The 16,070-nt window shown below is 50.2% G+C and overlaps 3 protein-coding genes across 4 annotated transcripts in view; 2 read left to right on the plus strand and 1 right to left on the minus strand.

The window, feature by feature from the left end:
• LOC102305155 (zinc finger MIZ domain-containing protein 2) overlaps positions 1–3,261 on the plus strand; it is a gene marked incomplete at its 5' end in the record, with an annotated part of 8,185 nt that extends 4,924 nt beyond the window's left edge. Inside the window, 7 exon segments of the mRNA XM_042213957.1 lie at positions 167–324; positions 438–505; positions 693–761; positions 854–1,170; positions 1,250–1,422; positions 1,744–1,947; positions 2,248–3,261. Coding sequence (XP_042069891.1) covers positions 167–324; positions 438–505; positions 693–761; positions 854–1,170; positions 1,250–1,422; positions 1,744–1,947; positions 2,248–2,355 — 1,097 coding nt within the window.
• A 3,388-nt stretch (positions 3,262–6,649) lies between these two features.
• On the plus strand, positions 6,650–10,064 carry LOC102305468 (peptidyl-prolyl cis-trans isomerase). The gene is made up of 4 exons (XM_005946755.3): positions 6,650–6,841; positions 8,303–8,422; positions 8,535–8,707; positions 9,662–10,064. Exons 1-4 carry the CDS (start codon positions 6,773–6,775, stop codon positions 9,792–9,794), a joined length of 495 nt encoding a protein of 164 aa, XP_005946817.1. The 5' UTR covers positions 6,650–6,772; the 3' UTR covers positions 9,795–10,064.
• Positions 10,065–11,632: 1,568 nt separating this feature from the next.
• Positions 11,633–14,563, minus strand: LOC102305768 (dickkopf-related protein 4-like). Of its 2 annotated transcripts, none has more exons than XM_042213950.1 (4): positions 14,259–14,563; positions 13,003–13,095; positions 12,365–12,482; positions 11,633–12,282 (listed from the first exon to the last, which is right to left on the minus strand). In XM_042213950.1, the coding sequence occupies exons 1-4, from the start codon at positions 14,367–14,369 to the stop codon at positions 11,972–11,974; spliced, it is 633 nt and encodes a 210-aa protein (XP_042069884.1). In that variant the 5' UTR covers positions 14,370–14,563; the 3' UTR covers positions 11,633–11,971. The 2 variants fall into 2 exon arrangements, with proteins under 2 accessions (XP_042069884.1, XP_014184541.2); XM_014329055.2 differs by having other exon boundaries at positions 12,365–12,485.
• Between the last annotated feature and the right edge of the window lie 1,507 nt (positions 14,564–16,070).

The following is a 16,070-nucleotide window of genomic DNA, read 5'->3' on the forward strand; positions in this document are numbered from 1 at the left end:
CCCCCCCAAATAAATAATATTTAGTGATGATGTCGTCACTCGTTGGTGTGTTGCTGTAAAATGGCGGCAGAGGTGGGCGTGTTCTGCGGGTCAGCAGCTGAACTCTGACCCCAGGCTCAACTTGCTGCCTTGATGTTTTTTGATTTCCTGCCTCTGTGTCTCTCAGTAAAGAGGAACTTCAGCAGCGGCTCCATCCCCGGGACGCCCGGGTTAAACGGCGAGGACGGCGTGGAGCAGACCGCCATCAGGGTCTCGCTAAAGTGTCCCATCACGTTCCGACGCATCCAGCTGCCCGCCAGAGGCCATGACTGCAGACACATACAGGTCAGAGTGCCAGCCAATCACAGCGCTCCACGTCAATGGGCATTACAGGAAGTGCAGGTTTGGAAAATTGCAGCTTCCTGCTCAAATCTGACCGACGACCCTGTTTCTCTCAGTGTTTCGATCTGGAGTCGTACCTGCAACTCAACTGTGAGCGAGGAACCTGGAGGTGTCCTGTGTGCAAGTACGACACACGCACGCATTCACGCACGCGCAGACAGAGTTCTTGTTATCATCAAATCCGACTCACCTCAGCTGAGTGTTTGGTGTCAGTTTTTTACCGGAACTACTTTCTACTGAAGAAATAGTCCTCTGCAGGTCTAACGTGTGTGTGTGTGTGTGTGTGTGTGTGTGTGTGTGTGTGTTTGCAGTAAGACGGCTCTGTTGGAGGGTCTGGAGGTGGACCAGTACATGCTGGGAATCCTGATCTACGTGCAGAAGTGAGACCCTTTTGTTGTTCAGTGACTTCCTGTTTTCCTCGCCGCTCCGGCTGCTGAAATGAAAACTGACTCTTAAAATGTGTTCGATTCAGCTCGGAGTACGAGGAGATCACCATCGACCCGGTGTGCAGCTGGAAGCCCGTCCCCGTGAAGCCCGACCTCCACGTGAAGGAGGAGCCTGACGGCCCCGTGCTGAAGCGTTGCCGGACGCTCAGCCCCAGTCACATGGTCATGCCCAACGTCATGGAGATGATCGCCTCGCTCGGCCCAACCCCTTCCTCCTCCTCGTCCTCCTCCACCTCGGCGGTTCCCCCCTCCTCTTCCTCCTCGTCCCCAATGCCCTACCCCTCCTTGCCCGGGGGGGGCGGCGGCAGCAACAGCAGCACGACGCCTGAGTACCCCGGATCAGGTAGGATGCTCCACCTCACAGCGGCGAGTCGATCACCTCCTGTGCTGGTCACGTGTATTAATCCGCCTCTCTTCCTCAGCTCCGTCCTTCCCCACGCTGTCGGCTCCGTTCTCCGACTTCAGCGGTCCGGGGACGCCCAGCATCGGCGGCGACTTCTCCTCGCCCGGCCCCCCGCCCCTGTCCTACCAGTCGGAGCTCTCCAGCGCCCTCCTCACCGCTGACAAACCCCCCCCTCACCCGCTGGCTGGACAGGTACATCATCATCATCATCATCACTGCTTTAGATTTGTTCTGACAACAAACACAACCTCCTCTTCTCCAAAAGTCGATTCTGTTCATCTGGACGTAGCGTTTTGTGTCTCCTTCCTTCCTTCCTTGTGCTCTGACTTGTTTCCTATCACTGTTTTCCTCTTTTATCTCCTTTCCTTTCTTCCATACTTCCTTCCACCCTCCTTAAATCTTTCCTTTCTCATCTCCTTTTTCCTTCCCTCCTCTCCCCTCTCTTTTCTCTCGTCTTCTTCCTTCCTCTCTTTCTTCCTCCTTTCCTTCCCCCCTTGTGTCCTTCCCTATCAGATGCCAGGCTCAGGCCGTATGGACTCAACTTCCCATGGTGCTCCTCTCCAGCAGCACCAGCAGCAGTCGCAGGGTCTCCATGGCAACTCGCAAATGGGGGGTGGCAACCAGATGATGCAGCGTAGCAACCAGAATCCCCGTCTCCAAGGCGACGGCTCCTTTGGACTCGGGGGCCCGGCGGATGTTCCGGAAACTTCTCTTGACGTGAGTAGAAACAGACTCTACTTTACTGAGCTTCTAATGTGAGTAAAGAACAAGAATGTGCTGGACAAAGGTGTTGTGATAAATGCCATCGTCACGGCGATAAACAACACGACTTTAATAAACAAACGTTGTGATAAAACAATAACAGCAGAATAACGTCGAGCAGGTCGTTAGTAACCGAGCAGGTGAGTCAAGCGAGCGTCACGCTGATCAGCTGTGCTTAATCCGTAACCACTGTGTGAACTGTGGTGAGCGGGCCGGCGCCGAGTCTAACGCTGGTTGTCCTCGTTGCTCCTGCAGTTGCTTCCTGAGTTGACCAACCCGGACGAGTTGCTGTCCTACCTCGGCCCTCCGGACCTGCCGAGCAACAACAACGACGACCTGCTGTCGCTGTTTGAGAACAACTGAAGCGCTCGCACGGCTCCGGGGTCGGCCACGCCGAGACGTCGCGGCAACATCCGAACTTTATTTTTTATCCTCGCCGCCAACATGGCACCGTCTGCACAGGAAGGGGCGGACCGTGAGGAGGAAGGAAAACAAAATGGCGACTTTTGAATCTAAAAAATCTTTTTGTGTGATTATGAACTCCATGGTAACTTTATTTTATTGTTTTTAATTGTGTTTCGATGCTTCATCCTTCATTCCCTGTCAGTTCAAAGAGGCGCCACAGCGCTGCTTTCACGTACCTGCCCCGCCCACAGCGATGTCACCCAGTCGCTCTTCGTGTAACAGCACAACACTGACATCTGATTGGCTGTCAGTGTTTTGGCTCAGCCCGTGATTCAGGTTATTCCAGTGCGGCTGGCGTCCTTTGCGGTTCCAGCTGTTGGTGGGTGTGAAACCCGTGAAGGCAGCAGTGTGGCGCGTCACAGCCGGGAGTTTCGGTGCAAAGATGGCTGCAGACGAGCTGTAAGCGGCGTCTTTTCCCACGGACACGCTTTCCTTTCTCACTGGAGATGCTGAGGGGTCCACGCCCGGCCCCGGCGTGCAACACGGACCTCCTGATGACCAATCAGAGAGAGGCAACACGGGCGACTGTAGCTGCTCAGCCTCCTCCCCTCATGTTATGAGGGTTTTTTGTAAGCGGGCTGGTTGACCTTTGACCTGGCTGCAGTCTGCACATGTGGCTTACTCACATCTGGGCTGAAGCTGCAGTGACAAACGCTGGTTCATCTTCATCATCATCCTGTGTTGTTGTATAGTGACTTAGAGTCCAACAGTTGTGGTGTCTCCATGGAAACCTGTACACGATGATTCAGTAACGATGCTCATAACATAAAGTTTGTAATTTAATAAACAGACACTGGAAAGACACGCAGAGGCTGCGGCGCTTTCATCACGGCGAGGTCTTCGCCGTGCATCGACGTGCATCGACGGGCATCGACGTCCACACCGCTCATTACTCGCGCTGAAACGAGTCCCCGTGAATAAAACAGGAAACGTCACAGATTTAATGTGACAGTAAGAAACGGGCTGGTGTTTGATCGACGACATGTTCGGTCAGAGAAACGTACAAAACGGCATCTCCTTAAATTTGCACATTTCTGAATGAACTCTGGCACGTTTTTCTCACAGGTTAGATTTTGGTGCTGAGGACATGAATTCCAAATAGATTCCACATCCACTTTATTCAGTTTAACATTCAAACCTCCGGCTCTGTGTTCAGTAAACTGTAATCTGGAATATTGTCGATATTATGTTATGAATTAAATCAAGACTAATGGAAAGAAAGACGATCTAAAAATCAAACTTTGAATGGAGTCTGGTGTTGGTGGGTGCACCTGCCTCCAACAATTCAGTTTTATAATAAATCATCTTCACGGTTGGTTCAAAAGCAGAATTAATCCAGTCAGGATCATGTTCTGAAATCTAGTTGTTCAAAGGGTTTTTTTAGTCCTAGACTATGGATTGGTAAGGATTAACCAATCCCAGCACCTGGCTAGAGACTGGATTACACAGGAAAAGTAATAATAGCCAAAAAACTAGAGGTGATAAACAGTGAAGAGAATGACACACTGCACCTTTAATATCATGACCTGAGGAAGGTAAACATGGCTGTGGATAAAAGGATGAATTCTCTGATAAAGGAACAGCCGTTACTATCAAACTTAGTTTCACTGATTCAGTGAAGCTTCATTGATATTGTGAGTTTTGGCGCCCTCTGCAGCCCAGTGAGTACTGGAAACCTTTAAAAACTGGGTTACCCAAACGGGATGGTTTGTATCCAGATTACATCTTTTAAACAGCCGAGCCCAGGATTAAATCCAGATATGTGAGTTTTTAATTTATTTATTTGTTTCACACATGGTACAGCAGTAATGCATTCCCATACACAACCTTCCTTTCAATTAAAGTAACACTGTTTCCATGCATGAAAAGGAGCAGGAAGAAGAATAAATTCTTGATGAAGGACGTGAGCGCAGGTAAAACATTCTGGGAACAAAATCGAGCAGGTGAAGATTTCTAAGATTTCATATCAGTTAATGAAACACGATCAGCTTATGTGCAGTGAACAGGAAGTCCAGTGCACTGTAAGACATAGCACATGCACACCTTGATTTGTTGTGAGGCTGCGTGGAGGGCGCTGAGGTTTCTGCAGGTTTTACTGCGACGGCTGGACACGGAGCACATTTACAGCACTGCGTCTTTGTTCCCTCTCTCACAGACGGCTTTCTTAGTTGAACTGATTCCTCGAGGCCTCTCCTGGTATTCACTGCTCCGTTATTTTAAGAAAAGCTGACCTTAAGGTTTTAAGCAGGAAGCCTCTCTCTCTCAGCACCTATGTGATGAAAGGTCACTGATCGATAGCTCGCTGAACAGCAGCTCGGCGGCATCGACACTGAACGATTTTCCCCGTTAAGCCTCTTAACTCTGACCTATGAATCATTCATGCAGCACAAAGGCTCCTCACCTTTTTCTTACTTGCAGATTGGACTACTGCAATTCATTGTATTATGGCCTAGATCATGCCACCATCCATCGCCTTCAGATGATTCAAAATGCTGCTGCTCGCCTGCTAACCGGTACAAAACGGAGAGAGCATATAACCCCAATTTTAGCCTCTTTACACTGGCTCCCTGTCCCCTACAGGATCCAATTTAAACTCTTACTTTTTGTTTTTAAGTCACTCAACGCCCGAGCCCCCCCCTACTTGTCAGAGCTCCTCTCTGCCTATGCTCCAGGAAAACCCACGAGATCTAGTTCAAAACTACTGTTGTCCATTCCACGGACTAACCTCAAATCTCGTGGTGATAGATCCTTCTCTGTGGCAGGTCCCAGACTTTGGAATAGTCTCCCCTTTAATATTAGATCTGCTCAAACTCTTGAGCAATTTAAATCTTTACTAAAGACACACTTTTATGCTCTGGCTTTTAACACATTATGACCCAAGCATTTTGGATTTATCTGAATTAGTTAGTATTGTTTCAATTCTTCTATTTTATTGTTTCTATTGTTATTATTGTATTACACTGTAGCTTTTAATTTTATTGTTATTGTTAAGCACTTTGTGCAGCATCGGCTGTTGGAAATGTGCTATATAAATAAATCTGACCTTGACCTTGACCTTGACTGGACAAGGAGCCGGTGTTGTGTGCACACAGACACCTGAGCGCACTTTACACTGCCTGTCACTCAAACACACCTGTTCCCATTTCTTTAGCTGAATCTGAAAACTGATAACAGTTTAACATAAAATAATGTTTTTGTACCAGTGAGCAGAGTCCCAAAGAGCTGTGAGCTGAAAACTTTGTAGATCTGGGAAGAACAGTTGTGAGGCCTAAAAGTGTGTCTGTAGCATCTGAGAGTCACATCCTTAGGAAAGAGGAAGAATCCACCCGACACAGTAGAGATGACCTGGAGCTTCAGCCAATCATCTTCTGTTCCCTGAAATGAGAACTGGTCCTGAAGACCCTCACAGAGCTGCTCACACCGTCAGGCTAATGTTGTGTTTGCAGGTACATCAGTGAATACAACACTACATGTTTCTACATGTTTCACATTTTGAATTCAGAATCACTGCGTGTTTCACATTTTCCTGCAACTGATGGGGTGGGGGGCTCAGGACTTTCGCACAGCAGTGTGGGGGAATTTGACCCTTTAATCAGACTGTTACGGTGTGTTTGGGGTGCTGCACTCGTTCTCTGTCACTGTTTACAGCTGATTTCCTGACGAACCTCCTGCAGCTGTGACGCAGCTCAGTCTGAGTCTGCGCGCTAAGCTGTGCTGCTGAACTTCGTCTCGAGCTGAACTTTTCCGCGCGCAGTAAATTTCCACGATGAGTAAGTCCGCTCTCTGCAGGAAACACCGGACCGCGCCCTGGCCGCGTGACCGCGCCCCCCTCCCCAGGCGGTGGCAGCACGGTCCCGCTGGCTGCCAGACTTGACGTTCACCCCTCCCACCACCTCGTGTGCTCTGCTGCCATTGGAGGTTCGCGTTGTCTATTTTTGTAGCGCGCGCCGCTTTGGCACTAGAGAGATTCACTTTTTCCTTAAACTGGACGCCGAAACGGGGCGGTGCTCCGAGGACAGGAGCCTTCCCAACACCCAAGCCCCGCCCGGGCGGGTCGGCCTGACATACGAATAGAACGCACCGTTAAACTCAGTCGTCCACTTAGAGAAAAGCTTTCGCTGTTCTTTCTGCTGGTTGGATTAAACACGCTTCAATCAAATAATCCCGTGTTACTGACTGGTTCGCTGGGATTTCACGCCGCCCACTCGCGTCTTATATAAATTTTTATCCTCGGATCTTTTCGTTTCCTTGTGGTCCGTTGTGTCTTTTCGCCGGGAAACTCCTCAGTCCTCCGTCTCCAGCTCGACCTACTGAAATGGCCAGGCCCAGAGTTTTCTTCGAAATCACCGTTGACGGTGCATCCGTGGGCCGGATCGTGATGGAGGTGAGGCTGCTGCTGCGGTGCGCAGGCCGGTAGTTTATCCCGGGGGTCGGTGGGGCTTACTGCTACTGAATTTAGACGGCGGTTAGTAACTGCTGCTGGGTGCCGATAGTCACCTCTGCCGCGGCTCTTCCTGGCAGCGTGGACCGGGCTTCAGCTGCTGGGGGCAGCCTCCTGTTTCCTTGTAGCATCACAGCAGCTAGCCGAGCTGTCACGAGCGTGTTGGGGGGGGCCTTGTGCACGTGTTTGTGGCTGCTCGCCAGCGCCGCTCGAGGCGCTCCGGGGCCGACTGCAGCTGCAGAGGCCGCCGTTGGCGCGTAGAATGCAGCTAGTGTGATTTTGATATCAATGTCAGCGTCCCGGGGCTGAACGACTCTGGTTTGAATGCCTGTCTGCTCACAGCCATTAGTCCCCGATTGATTGGAGACCAGCGGGTTAGCTGTGGTCGGAAAATGTCTCAAACTCGAGTCACATGGAGTCGCAGACTGGGCCCGCGCCCCTCGGAGCGAGTATTTTACCCGCCGACGAATGAGCGATGCTAATGCTACTTTTATTGCAGGCTCTTTGTTGCGGCTGCGCGGCCTTCGCAGACCCGGGAAAGCCGCGCTGCTGTCGGTGAACTGTCGCCTGTGTGAGACGAACGGGGCGGGGAAACGCTTTTTCTGAGGCTCATGTGATAAAACTTGAGTAGCCGGTTCTGTGGCTGTTAGCCACCGAGGCTAATTGCGCTGTTCCCCGTGTTTGCTTCTGGAATCTTCCACTGAGCTGGCGCGGTCCGCGGGGGGAGGGGAGTTGAGATGCGGATGTGGGGTTACCGTGTGGCCCTTTGTTCCCGGTGTGAGAACCTAACCTTACGTAACAGAGCTGCCGCTTATGGAGGCGCTTCGTTGGCGGGCTTATGTTTGTTTAACCAGGTTAACTGCAGGCTAAAAAATAGCTAGCATGAGTGCTAGCCGTCCAGCCATTTTGTGCTTGTAGCAGCAGGACGTTATGGGCGTTCCCAGCATGCACGCGTTAAAAACGGCCCAAACCAGAACGGCTGCATTCCTGGCAGGGTTGGGGGGTTTGTGGGGTAACCGGAGCTTCCCAGTTCTCGCAGCAGATGGAGGATAAAAAAGATGAAGGTTCACACTGTGTTTTTGCTGAGCAGGCGCAGCAGTTGCAGACCTCACCCTGCTGCACCTCTGGTCATGCCTCCGCGGTGGCGTCACTTCTGTGGGGGCCCTGCAGACGCAGTGCTGCAGCTCTTCCACTCGGGCTGAGCAGAAGTCAGCCGGGCTTGCTACCTTTACCTGCAGCGCCACGGAGCAGGGCGCTGTAAGGCTGTGGGCGGGCTGAGCAAAGTTCACCATGGCTGATAAACCTCCGGAGTTTGGCTGGCGACCATACGTGGGAGCTGCCGGCCGAGGTGGTGTCTCAAGATCAAAGTCATCCCTTCCCTCTCTCTGAACTTTGTTCCTGCAGCTCCGTGCTGATGTGGTGCCAAAGACTGCTGAGAACTTCCGCGCCCTCTGCACCGGTGAGAAGGGATTCGGCTACAAGGGATCCAGCTTCCACCGCATCATCCCAGATTTTATGTGCCAGGTGAGCTCAAAATGCAGGTTCTACAGAGAAAGTGAGAGCAGATTTAATAAGACACTACAGTACTCCTTACCTGTGTCAACATGTGATCTGTAACGTGCCTCTGATGTCATAGGGTGGCGACTTCACGAACCACAACGGAACCGGAGGAAAGTCCATCTATGGCAACAAGTTCGCAGATGAGAACTTCACCCTGAAACACACCGGCCCCGGCATCCTGTCCATGGCCAACGCCGGCCCCAACACCAACGGGTCTCAGTTCTTCATCTGCACCGCAAAGACGACATGGTACGTACGTGCTCGGACCCGTGCTTCACAGACAGGAAGTCAGACCCACGCTGGTGTGAAGTGATCCATCGGCACTGATGTAATATTCCTGCTCTGGGTTGTGCTGGAGTGTTTTATCAAATGACCAGAGGTAACCGTCAGATGGTGTCGTCATCGGGAGCTGGGAGTCCGTCAAACATGACGCCGTGTTAGTCTTTCAGTTAAACCTGAAGTAGAACTGCTCAGAACAAAATGTTTATGGAACATAATAAAGTGATTCTGACGTCTGAGACGGTAACGATGAACGCGAACGACCTCTAACCGCTTGGCTCCGCCCATGTTCACAGCTGCAGACGAGGTTTAATCTCACAAAGGGCTCGAGCGACAAAAGCGCTGATCTAAAACCGCTGTCAGCGGGTCGTCGTGGTTTAAACGTGCGCAGGTGTGGGAGGGGACTGCACGCGCTGGAAACACAAACTCAGCTTGCAGACACAAACGGGACTGACGCACACGGTAACCCCGTCCGTGGGCTCAGCTCTGGTCGCACGGGGAATTTTTCTCGTGCACTCGGAGCGTCGCAGCATCCATCAACAGATCCTCCTCGCAGCGCGCTTGTTCTGCGCGTCACTCACTCCCTCCTTAGGTGACTGCTGGTTATGGCTGCAGTGAACCTGCTGTGGCTGACATCACGGTGCGGCCCCGTGTTTAGATTTAAATCTCTCCAATCAGCAGTGTTTAGTCAGGACGTGTCGTGGCGTGCAGACAGTTTCATGATGTGTTTGGTGGCGTGGGCTGCTAGTTTCCACAAGCATCCTCTGGTGTCTCCTTGGCTGAAGGAGGTAATAAAGGAAGCTCGTTTTTTTTTTTTTTTAAGTAGGCGTCATGGTTGGTTTTTAAGCTGAAGGTCAGAGGTCAGTTTAGTGTATTCAGACTGTTTGTCTCACTGTGTCCTGACGGCGCTCTCTGTGCCCACAGGCTGGACGGGAAGCACGTGGTGTTCGGCAGCGTGGTCGAGGGGCTGGACGTGGTGAAGAAGATGGAGGGCTTTGGCACCAGTAGTGGGAAACCCAAAGGCAAGGTCGTCATCGCCAACTGCGGGCAGCTCTGAGCTCACCGCCCTTCCTGCCCGCCCGTCCTGTAGCTGCTCCCTGTTTAGGCTCCACCCCTCCACCATTCAACATTCCTATTGATGGAGACCCACCTGATCCCCCTCTGCACCCCCTTTTTCTTTTTTTTTTTTTATTCTGTTAAATCCTGTTGCTGCATTTGTGACTTTGCCTTTTGGAAGTTTCTTTTGCATTAACGTTTTTTCACAAAGTCTTGACGGTTTTTCGTTAAATCAAAGAGAATAAAACAAACGATGCCTTGACAATTGAAACGTGTGTTGTGATGTTTGAGTCTCAAAGCTCGCCGCCACCCTCGCAATCGGCGTGGCCATTTTAAATTGTATTTAAGGACAGGCGTTGTTCTGAACTTCAGCAATAAAATTTACCTGCAGCCGAACACCTGAGCTGTGACAGGAAGTGATGTCACTGTGAAATGTGTTCTAACAGTAAATCTGGAGCGTTTCTGCTGAACTGTGTGGGTGATTGGTGTAATCTGATTACTCTCACAGGTGCAGGCCTTTCTAAATTGTTAACAAGTGACACCTGCTGGTAAAGCTGTGGAATTACACCTGAACAGGAGGGCGGAGCTGACACAGAGCACTGCACTCATCACAGAAACACGAGGTTAAAGTCGCTCACAGCGGCGGTGTGTGTGTGTGTGTGCGTGCAGCAGTGTAGAAAGAATGTATAATGTGCATTGCTGTGGTGAGAACCCACAGGTGTGTGACTGCAGGTGGAGCAGCTCCACGCCTCTGCTGATGCTCTCATATAAAATAAACTGAAGCTTTTCCTCTGAGCGTGCTCGAGCAGAGCCTCCACCAGGAAGGAGGTGTTTGGTATATCCAGATAACTTCAGGGTTCACTCAGACCATCGTGGTTCTTTGTGCCGTAAACCTCACCTGCCTCGGGCTCACATTAGAATAGATGTGCACTGATAAGGAATATTTCACTAAGATACAATGCAGCCACGCCATTCAGTGCCTCAGTACAAAGACTGTAGCCTTGGGAAGCTCCTCTTCTCTCCAAAGAGGAACTGACTCTCTGCTAAGAAATTTGAGAAGCTCCTTGTTTTGAGATGCAACCACTGGTTTAATGGCTACGATGGATGTAAGGGGTGTGTGGATGTGGCAAGAGTTCATGTTTAAAAAAAAAAGCAGAGGAAATTAAAGCAGGACTCTAATAAACCTCTACTGCAAGAACGGCACGTGTGACTTCAAATAGATTGTAAATGGCCATGGAGTTGACACTTTGTATTACCTGTTTATATTTTTGTACTTTATAAAATGTTTTAGTTTTATTATACAGTGTTATTATTATTATAAAGTATTCTTTTTGTTTACTTTTGCATGGAGAAAAATACTTGTTTAGCTGAGTACTCTAAGGCTGTTACAGTTTGGCTCATTTAATTTGCACTACATTGCCTAAAAAGCATCATTTAATGTAACACTTTTTTAAAGTAACACAATAGTTACTTTTCCTAGTAATTAATTACTTTTATAATATATAATAAATATTCTATATTATATTTATATTTAGTCGGTGGTTGGGAAGCGCATCTGTAACCGGAAGGTCCCCGGTTCGATCCCCGGACTCTGTCCTGGTATGTGGATATGGCAGCCTCACTTCTGTCAGTCTGCCCCAGGGCAGCTGTGGCTACAACTGTAGCTGCCTCCACCAGTGTGTGAATGTGAGAGTGACTGAATAGTGGCATTGTAAAGCGCTTTGGGTGCCTTGAAAAGCGCTATATCAATCCAATCTATTATTATTAAAATTGTAACTCAGTTACTTTTTTGAAGAAGTAACTGTAACTAATTAGTTTTTCAAAGTAACTTGCCCAACACTGGACACCAAGCAGTTTGTGTATCAGTTTTAACATGGGAGTCTATGGGGCCTGAGTCGCTGCTGCCTCTGGTGGACGTTAGAGGAACTGCAGGGTCACAATGCTGCTCAGCGAGTGAGTAATGAATAATAAGGGTGGAGTTTGTCCCACAGAGCTGTCAGTCAAACCCCACCTGTGCCCGCCCACACACCTGAGAAGAGCTCAGACCAACTTTCATTGACTTTTATTGGTTGAAGTGACAGTGATGGAGAAAGTGTGGCAGCTGCTGATTGGATGAACCTGTGATATGAGAAACATCTAAAACCTTCTACAGACTTAAATAAAGAGTTCATGAGTCCGTCAGCAGCTCCCCTCTGCCGTCCTCCGCTTCTTCCCAGAATGCCTTGTTTTCCGCTGGCCCTGCTTCGGCCGGGGCGCGCACACCCCCTGGCCCTTGTTTTTGCCCGTCTCTACCCGGTCCACGGCGGTGCAGAAAAGCCCCGCATCGCAGTCGCAGCGTCCCAGGTTCCTCCTCCGCTTGGTTGGACCTCGCAGCAGACAGGCCTCGCCTTCCACCGGGATCCGCTGGCACCGTTTGCCGGTCAGGTACCGGACGCAGCACAGGCCGTCCGCGCAGTCGCCGGACCGCACGCAGCTCGACATCTCCAGAGCTGAAACGCACACACACATGTTAGCACGCCCGCTTCCTGCTGCAGTGCACTCTGGGAAAGCAGCACATGCTCAGTCTCTCACTTTTGGTCCTGTTGCCGTCAGCGTCCCTCTGTCCTCCCGTCACTCTGCCCGCCTGTCCGTCCGCCTGTCCGTCACTGGGGGACGGCCTTCTGTCAGCTCTGTTACTGCAGCGCCCCCTCTGCTGCACACAGGCAAGAATCATCAGACAAATGATGTCATCCAATCTAGGTTTACTGATATCGCACCAAATAATAACAGTCGCCTTAACGCGCTGCATCCTGTAGGGCAGTGATGCACAGCGGGGGCGGGGCCTCCTGGTACTTATTTATATAAATGTAAAGTGAATTCAAACTGTAACAGGAAGTGCTCATGTGTGATGTCACTCATTACTGACATGCACACTTTAGCAGCAGCGTTAGCAGTTAGCCTTTGTTTATGTCTGTGAATAAAGTTGTTGAGGACGTCATCACTGCGTCACACTGAGTGAAGACGTAAAGTATTGATGTCAAAGTGTGTGAGTATCCGTGAGCGCTGCACAGACACGTCGCTGTGAATACGTGAAGCCTGCAGGTGGAGGTCGATGGAGGATCAATAAACCTTTATTATTCACTTTGTTATTAATTTACCAAATTAAACTCCAGCTAACAGGAGACAGATTTACTAGCGCCGGCAGGTGGGCGGGGCTAGGCGGTACTGACCGGAGGTGCGTTGCATTGAGTCGAAGTACATGGCGGGCTTTGTCGTCGGTGGGAGTTGGAATTTGTCTCCATCCTGTCGTCATGGGAACGATCCTAAAAGGTGAGAGAGTGATGTCAGAGTTAAAGATGGCGCCAAGCAGCTGCTTTTTTTCTCTTGAATGAATCTTAAAAAATGAAATCCGTCCACACAGAGAAGCTGAACCCTGTGAAGACGCGCTCCTCACAGACTGATTCATCCATCAGCTTAGTGATCATTGAGCTGATCAAGATCTTCATCTGAGACAACAAAGCTTCACGTGAACAGAAACTCCGCCCTGCTGCAGTAATGACAGCGTCACCTGTGCCTGTGAAGCGTGACTTTTGTTACCTGCTGCTGTACACAGATCCTTCACATCACAGCGACGGCAGGACAAAACCCAGAAACACGTTTACCAGAAGTATTAAATGAGTGCATGCAAAGAGAGCAGGACACGCGTCTGCGCTGGGCGACGCCGTCTCGCTTTGTTTTTGGCCTTTAAGGCTCTTAAACTGAAAACTCAGCAGACAGGAAGCTTTAACACTGGAGCTTCCTGCAGACTGGTGAAATGAGGCCTCGTGCACGAGCAGCGAGAGATCAGTCTAACGTCTCTAAAGCGACCCTGAAGAACCGCTTTCACGATTTCAGCGATTTTCTGTCCTGATGAATCTGAAAGTTGAAAACTTGCTCTCACATTTCATCCGCAGATTTATTCAGAGCATCAGAGACTCTCCCTCTCGCTGCTGCTGCTGCCTAAGCTCTGTTGTGTTCGAGGGGGTTCATCCTCCCCACTGACACCAACACCTTTCTGTGGGTTTTCTTTGCTGTGATTTTGTGCTGTGTAAATAAAATTCAACTCAAACATACTGAACTAAAAGGATGTAATGAATTTTCTTTCTGCTGGAAAGATTAAAGGAAGCTTGAATGGACAAAGCAGATTTTTAAGTTGACTCCAGATGTTAAACATTCAAAAATATTAATACAATTATTTTTAATAAATGTATCAAAATAATTTTTAAAATAAATGAATGAGCTTCTGTCTCAGGTTTGAATAATTAGATCCAACTTGTAGCACTTTATTGTGAACACCTGCTTATTTATCAGTTATCAAGTCAGCCAATCAGGAGGCAGCAGTGCAGCATGAACAGGTGAGGAGCCTCAGGTCGCGCTGACCTGAGGCTTTCGACGTCACGTAAACGGAATGCAGCGGGATGCAGAGTGTGAGGTGTCCTCGTCTTACCGGCAGCTCGGAGCTCTGCAGCGTCGACTCTTTGGAGGATCTGATGGTGTTTGAGTCCAGAGCCAGACCGCAGACCACAGACACGCACAGGACGCTGCGCAGCATCCACATCCTCCAATCGATCAGTGGATCAGTCGGGCAAAAACGGCTTCACAGCTTCTTCAGTTCCTCTGAGCTCTTCACGAGAAAGTCCTACAGAGCTGCGTTTCTTTCAGTCATCAGAGCGAACCTGCAGAGTCTCCTTCCTGCTTATCCGAATGAAGCTCGCCTTCTTCTACCTGCTGCCTTCAGGTGCGCTTGTTTTTTATACCCCTCCCCTCCCCTCTGATCTGCCCTCTGTCAGCCGCTGGGTCCTCAGAAGTTTTTGAAGGAGCTTTTGAAGCTCCAGCAGATCAGTCGGCGGAGACGGTGCCGCCGCCACTTCCTTCCTGGAAGCCCCGCGGCCTCTGGTGAGGCGGGAGTCTGTTTGATATGTGACACCGCAGAGACCACAGAGAGATTAAAACACACCTGGAGACACAAGACAGGTAGAGCCGTGTGTGTCGTGTGTGTGTGTATGTGTGTGTGTGTGTGTGTGGTTTCACTTCATGTGGTTTGAAAGGCCACCTTAAAGACTCATTAGAGCTGGAGCTGCGTCTCTCAGGCGGGCGGATGTGTGAGTGTTTGCAGGTGATTAAAGCTGATTTAAGAGATGACGACACTGAAGCCGGCGCTTCACAGAGCAGAAGAAGAACTAAAGGAAAGTCAGTCTGCCTGACACAAAGGGTTAAGATGAAACATGAACGATCTCGAGTGCTTGGATGGAGACGTGGTCGTGCGATGGCGCGCATCAAAGCTTCTTTGCTTTACTGCGAGCGTGTCTGAAGGAGCTTGCGGCTCCTAACACGCCGACCCGGGAAACGCTCACGCGTCCCTTTAAAGGAGAGTCAGAGCTGCTCACACACGAAACATCGTCTGTCCTCCTCAGACGCTTCAGTGTGATGACTTCTGCAATTCGCTGAGGAACAGTTTCAGACTTTTACTGCTGGATGAGCCCTCCACCCACATTAGTGTTTGACCCGTCTTCTTCTGCTGCGTCTCAGCTTCTGGACCAAATCCTGACGTGTGGAGTTGCAGTCCCACCGTATCAGAGCTCCAAGCTGATCTCACTGCGACGTCCTCACAGACCAACACCTTCCAACCATCCAGGAGCAGCTTGGAGTGCTTCTAGCAGGATGGAGCGCCACTGAGCGAAGGTGATCGCGACATCGACAGTCTGGAGACATGTTCAGGAAACTCCACACCTTCACCCCATCCAGACTCTGTCATCAGTCCTTAACGCTCAAACTCAGCATCATAACTGATGAAGGTAACTCTGTCAGTGGACTCAGGCTAGCTCAGGTGTATGGACAGGTGTCTGCAGCAGGAGGCGGAACAGGTGAGGATGAGTTCAGCTTCTGATTCTGCTGGAGCAGGTGGCAGAGTTTTTCCCAGAGGCAGGGAAACGATGGAGGGCGTTCCTCTTTCCACAGGAAAACTCCAGCTTGGGATTACAGGTGAGTTTCTTCAAAGTGATGGCAGAGAGACATCGACGAGCATCAGAGAGTCCGATCGCACAATGAAAACAGCGAAAGCTCGAGCTGGTGCTTAAATACAGGAGGGTAATGACCTGATAATGAACAGGTGTGTCGGCGCAGGACCTCCCCACATACACCTGAGCAGTGGACAGGAAAACCGGGAGGGAACCCAGACCATGACAGCCATGTTATGTTGTAGTCTTACGGTGTGTTCACACCGAACGCGATGGACGCGAACAAAACGCCCCAAACGCCC

This window comes from Haplochromis burtoni, unplaced genomic scaffold (genome assembly GCF_018398535.1).
Source record: "Haplochromis burtoni strain Fernald_Lab_line unplaced genomic scaffold, NCSU_Asbu1 Contig_501, whole genome shotgun sequence".
Lineage (NCBI taxonomy): Eukaryota > Metazoa > Chordata > Actinopteri > Cichliformes > Cichlidae > Haplochromis > Haplochromis burtoni.

What these genes read in the sequence shown, in the direction of transcription:
- LOC102305468 (XM_005946755.3), top strand. Translation starts at nt 6,773, where the DNA reads ATGGCCAGGCCCAGAGTTTTCTTCGAAATCACCGTTGACGGTGCATCC. An exon ending in TGGGCCGGATCGTGATGGAG is followed by an intron (nt 6,842 to 8,302) that starts GTGAGGCTGCTG and finishes TTGTTCCTGCAG; the next exon opens with CTCCGTGCTGATGTGGTGCC. An exon ending in TGCACCGCAAAGACGACATG is followed by an intron (nt 8,708 to 9,661) that starts GTACGTACGTGC and finishes CTGTGCCCACAG; the next exon opens with GCTGGACGGGAAGCACGTGG.
- LOC102305768 (XM_014329055.2), bottom strand. Translation starts at nt 14,369, where the DNA reads ATGTGGATGCTGCGCAGCGTCCTGTGCGTGTCTGTGGTCTGCGGTCTG. An exon ending in TGCAGAGCTCCGAGCTGCCG is followed by an intron (nt 13,096 to 14,258) that starts GTAAGACGAGGA and finishes CTCACCTTTTAG; the next exon opens with GATCGTTCCCATGACGACAG. An exon ending in TGACGGCAACAGGACCAAAA is followed by an intron (nt 12,283 to 12,364) that starts GTGAGAGACTGA and finishes TGTGCGTTTCAG; the next exon opens with CTCTGGAGATGTCGAGCTGC.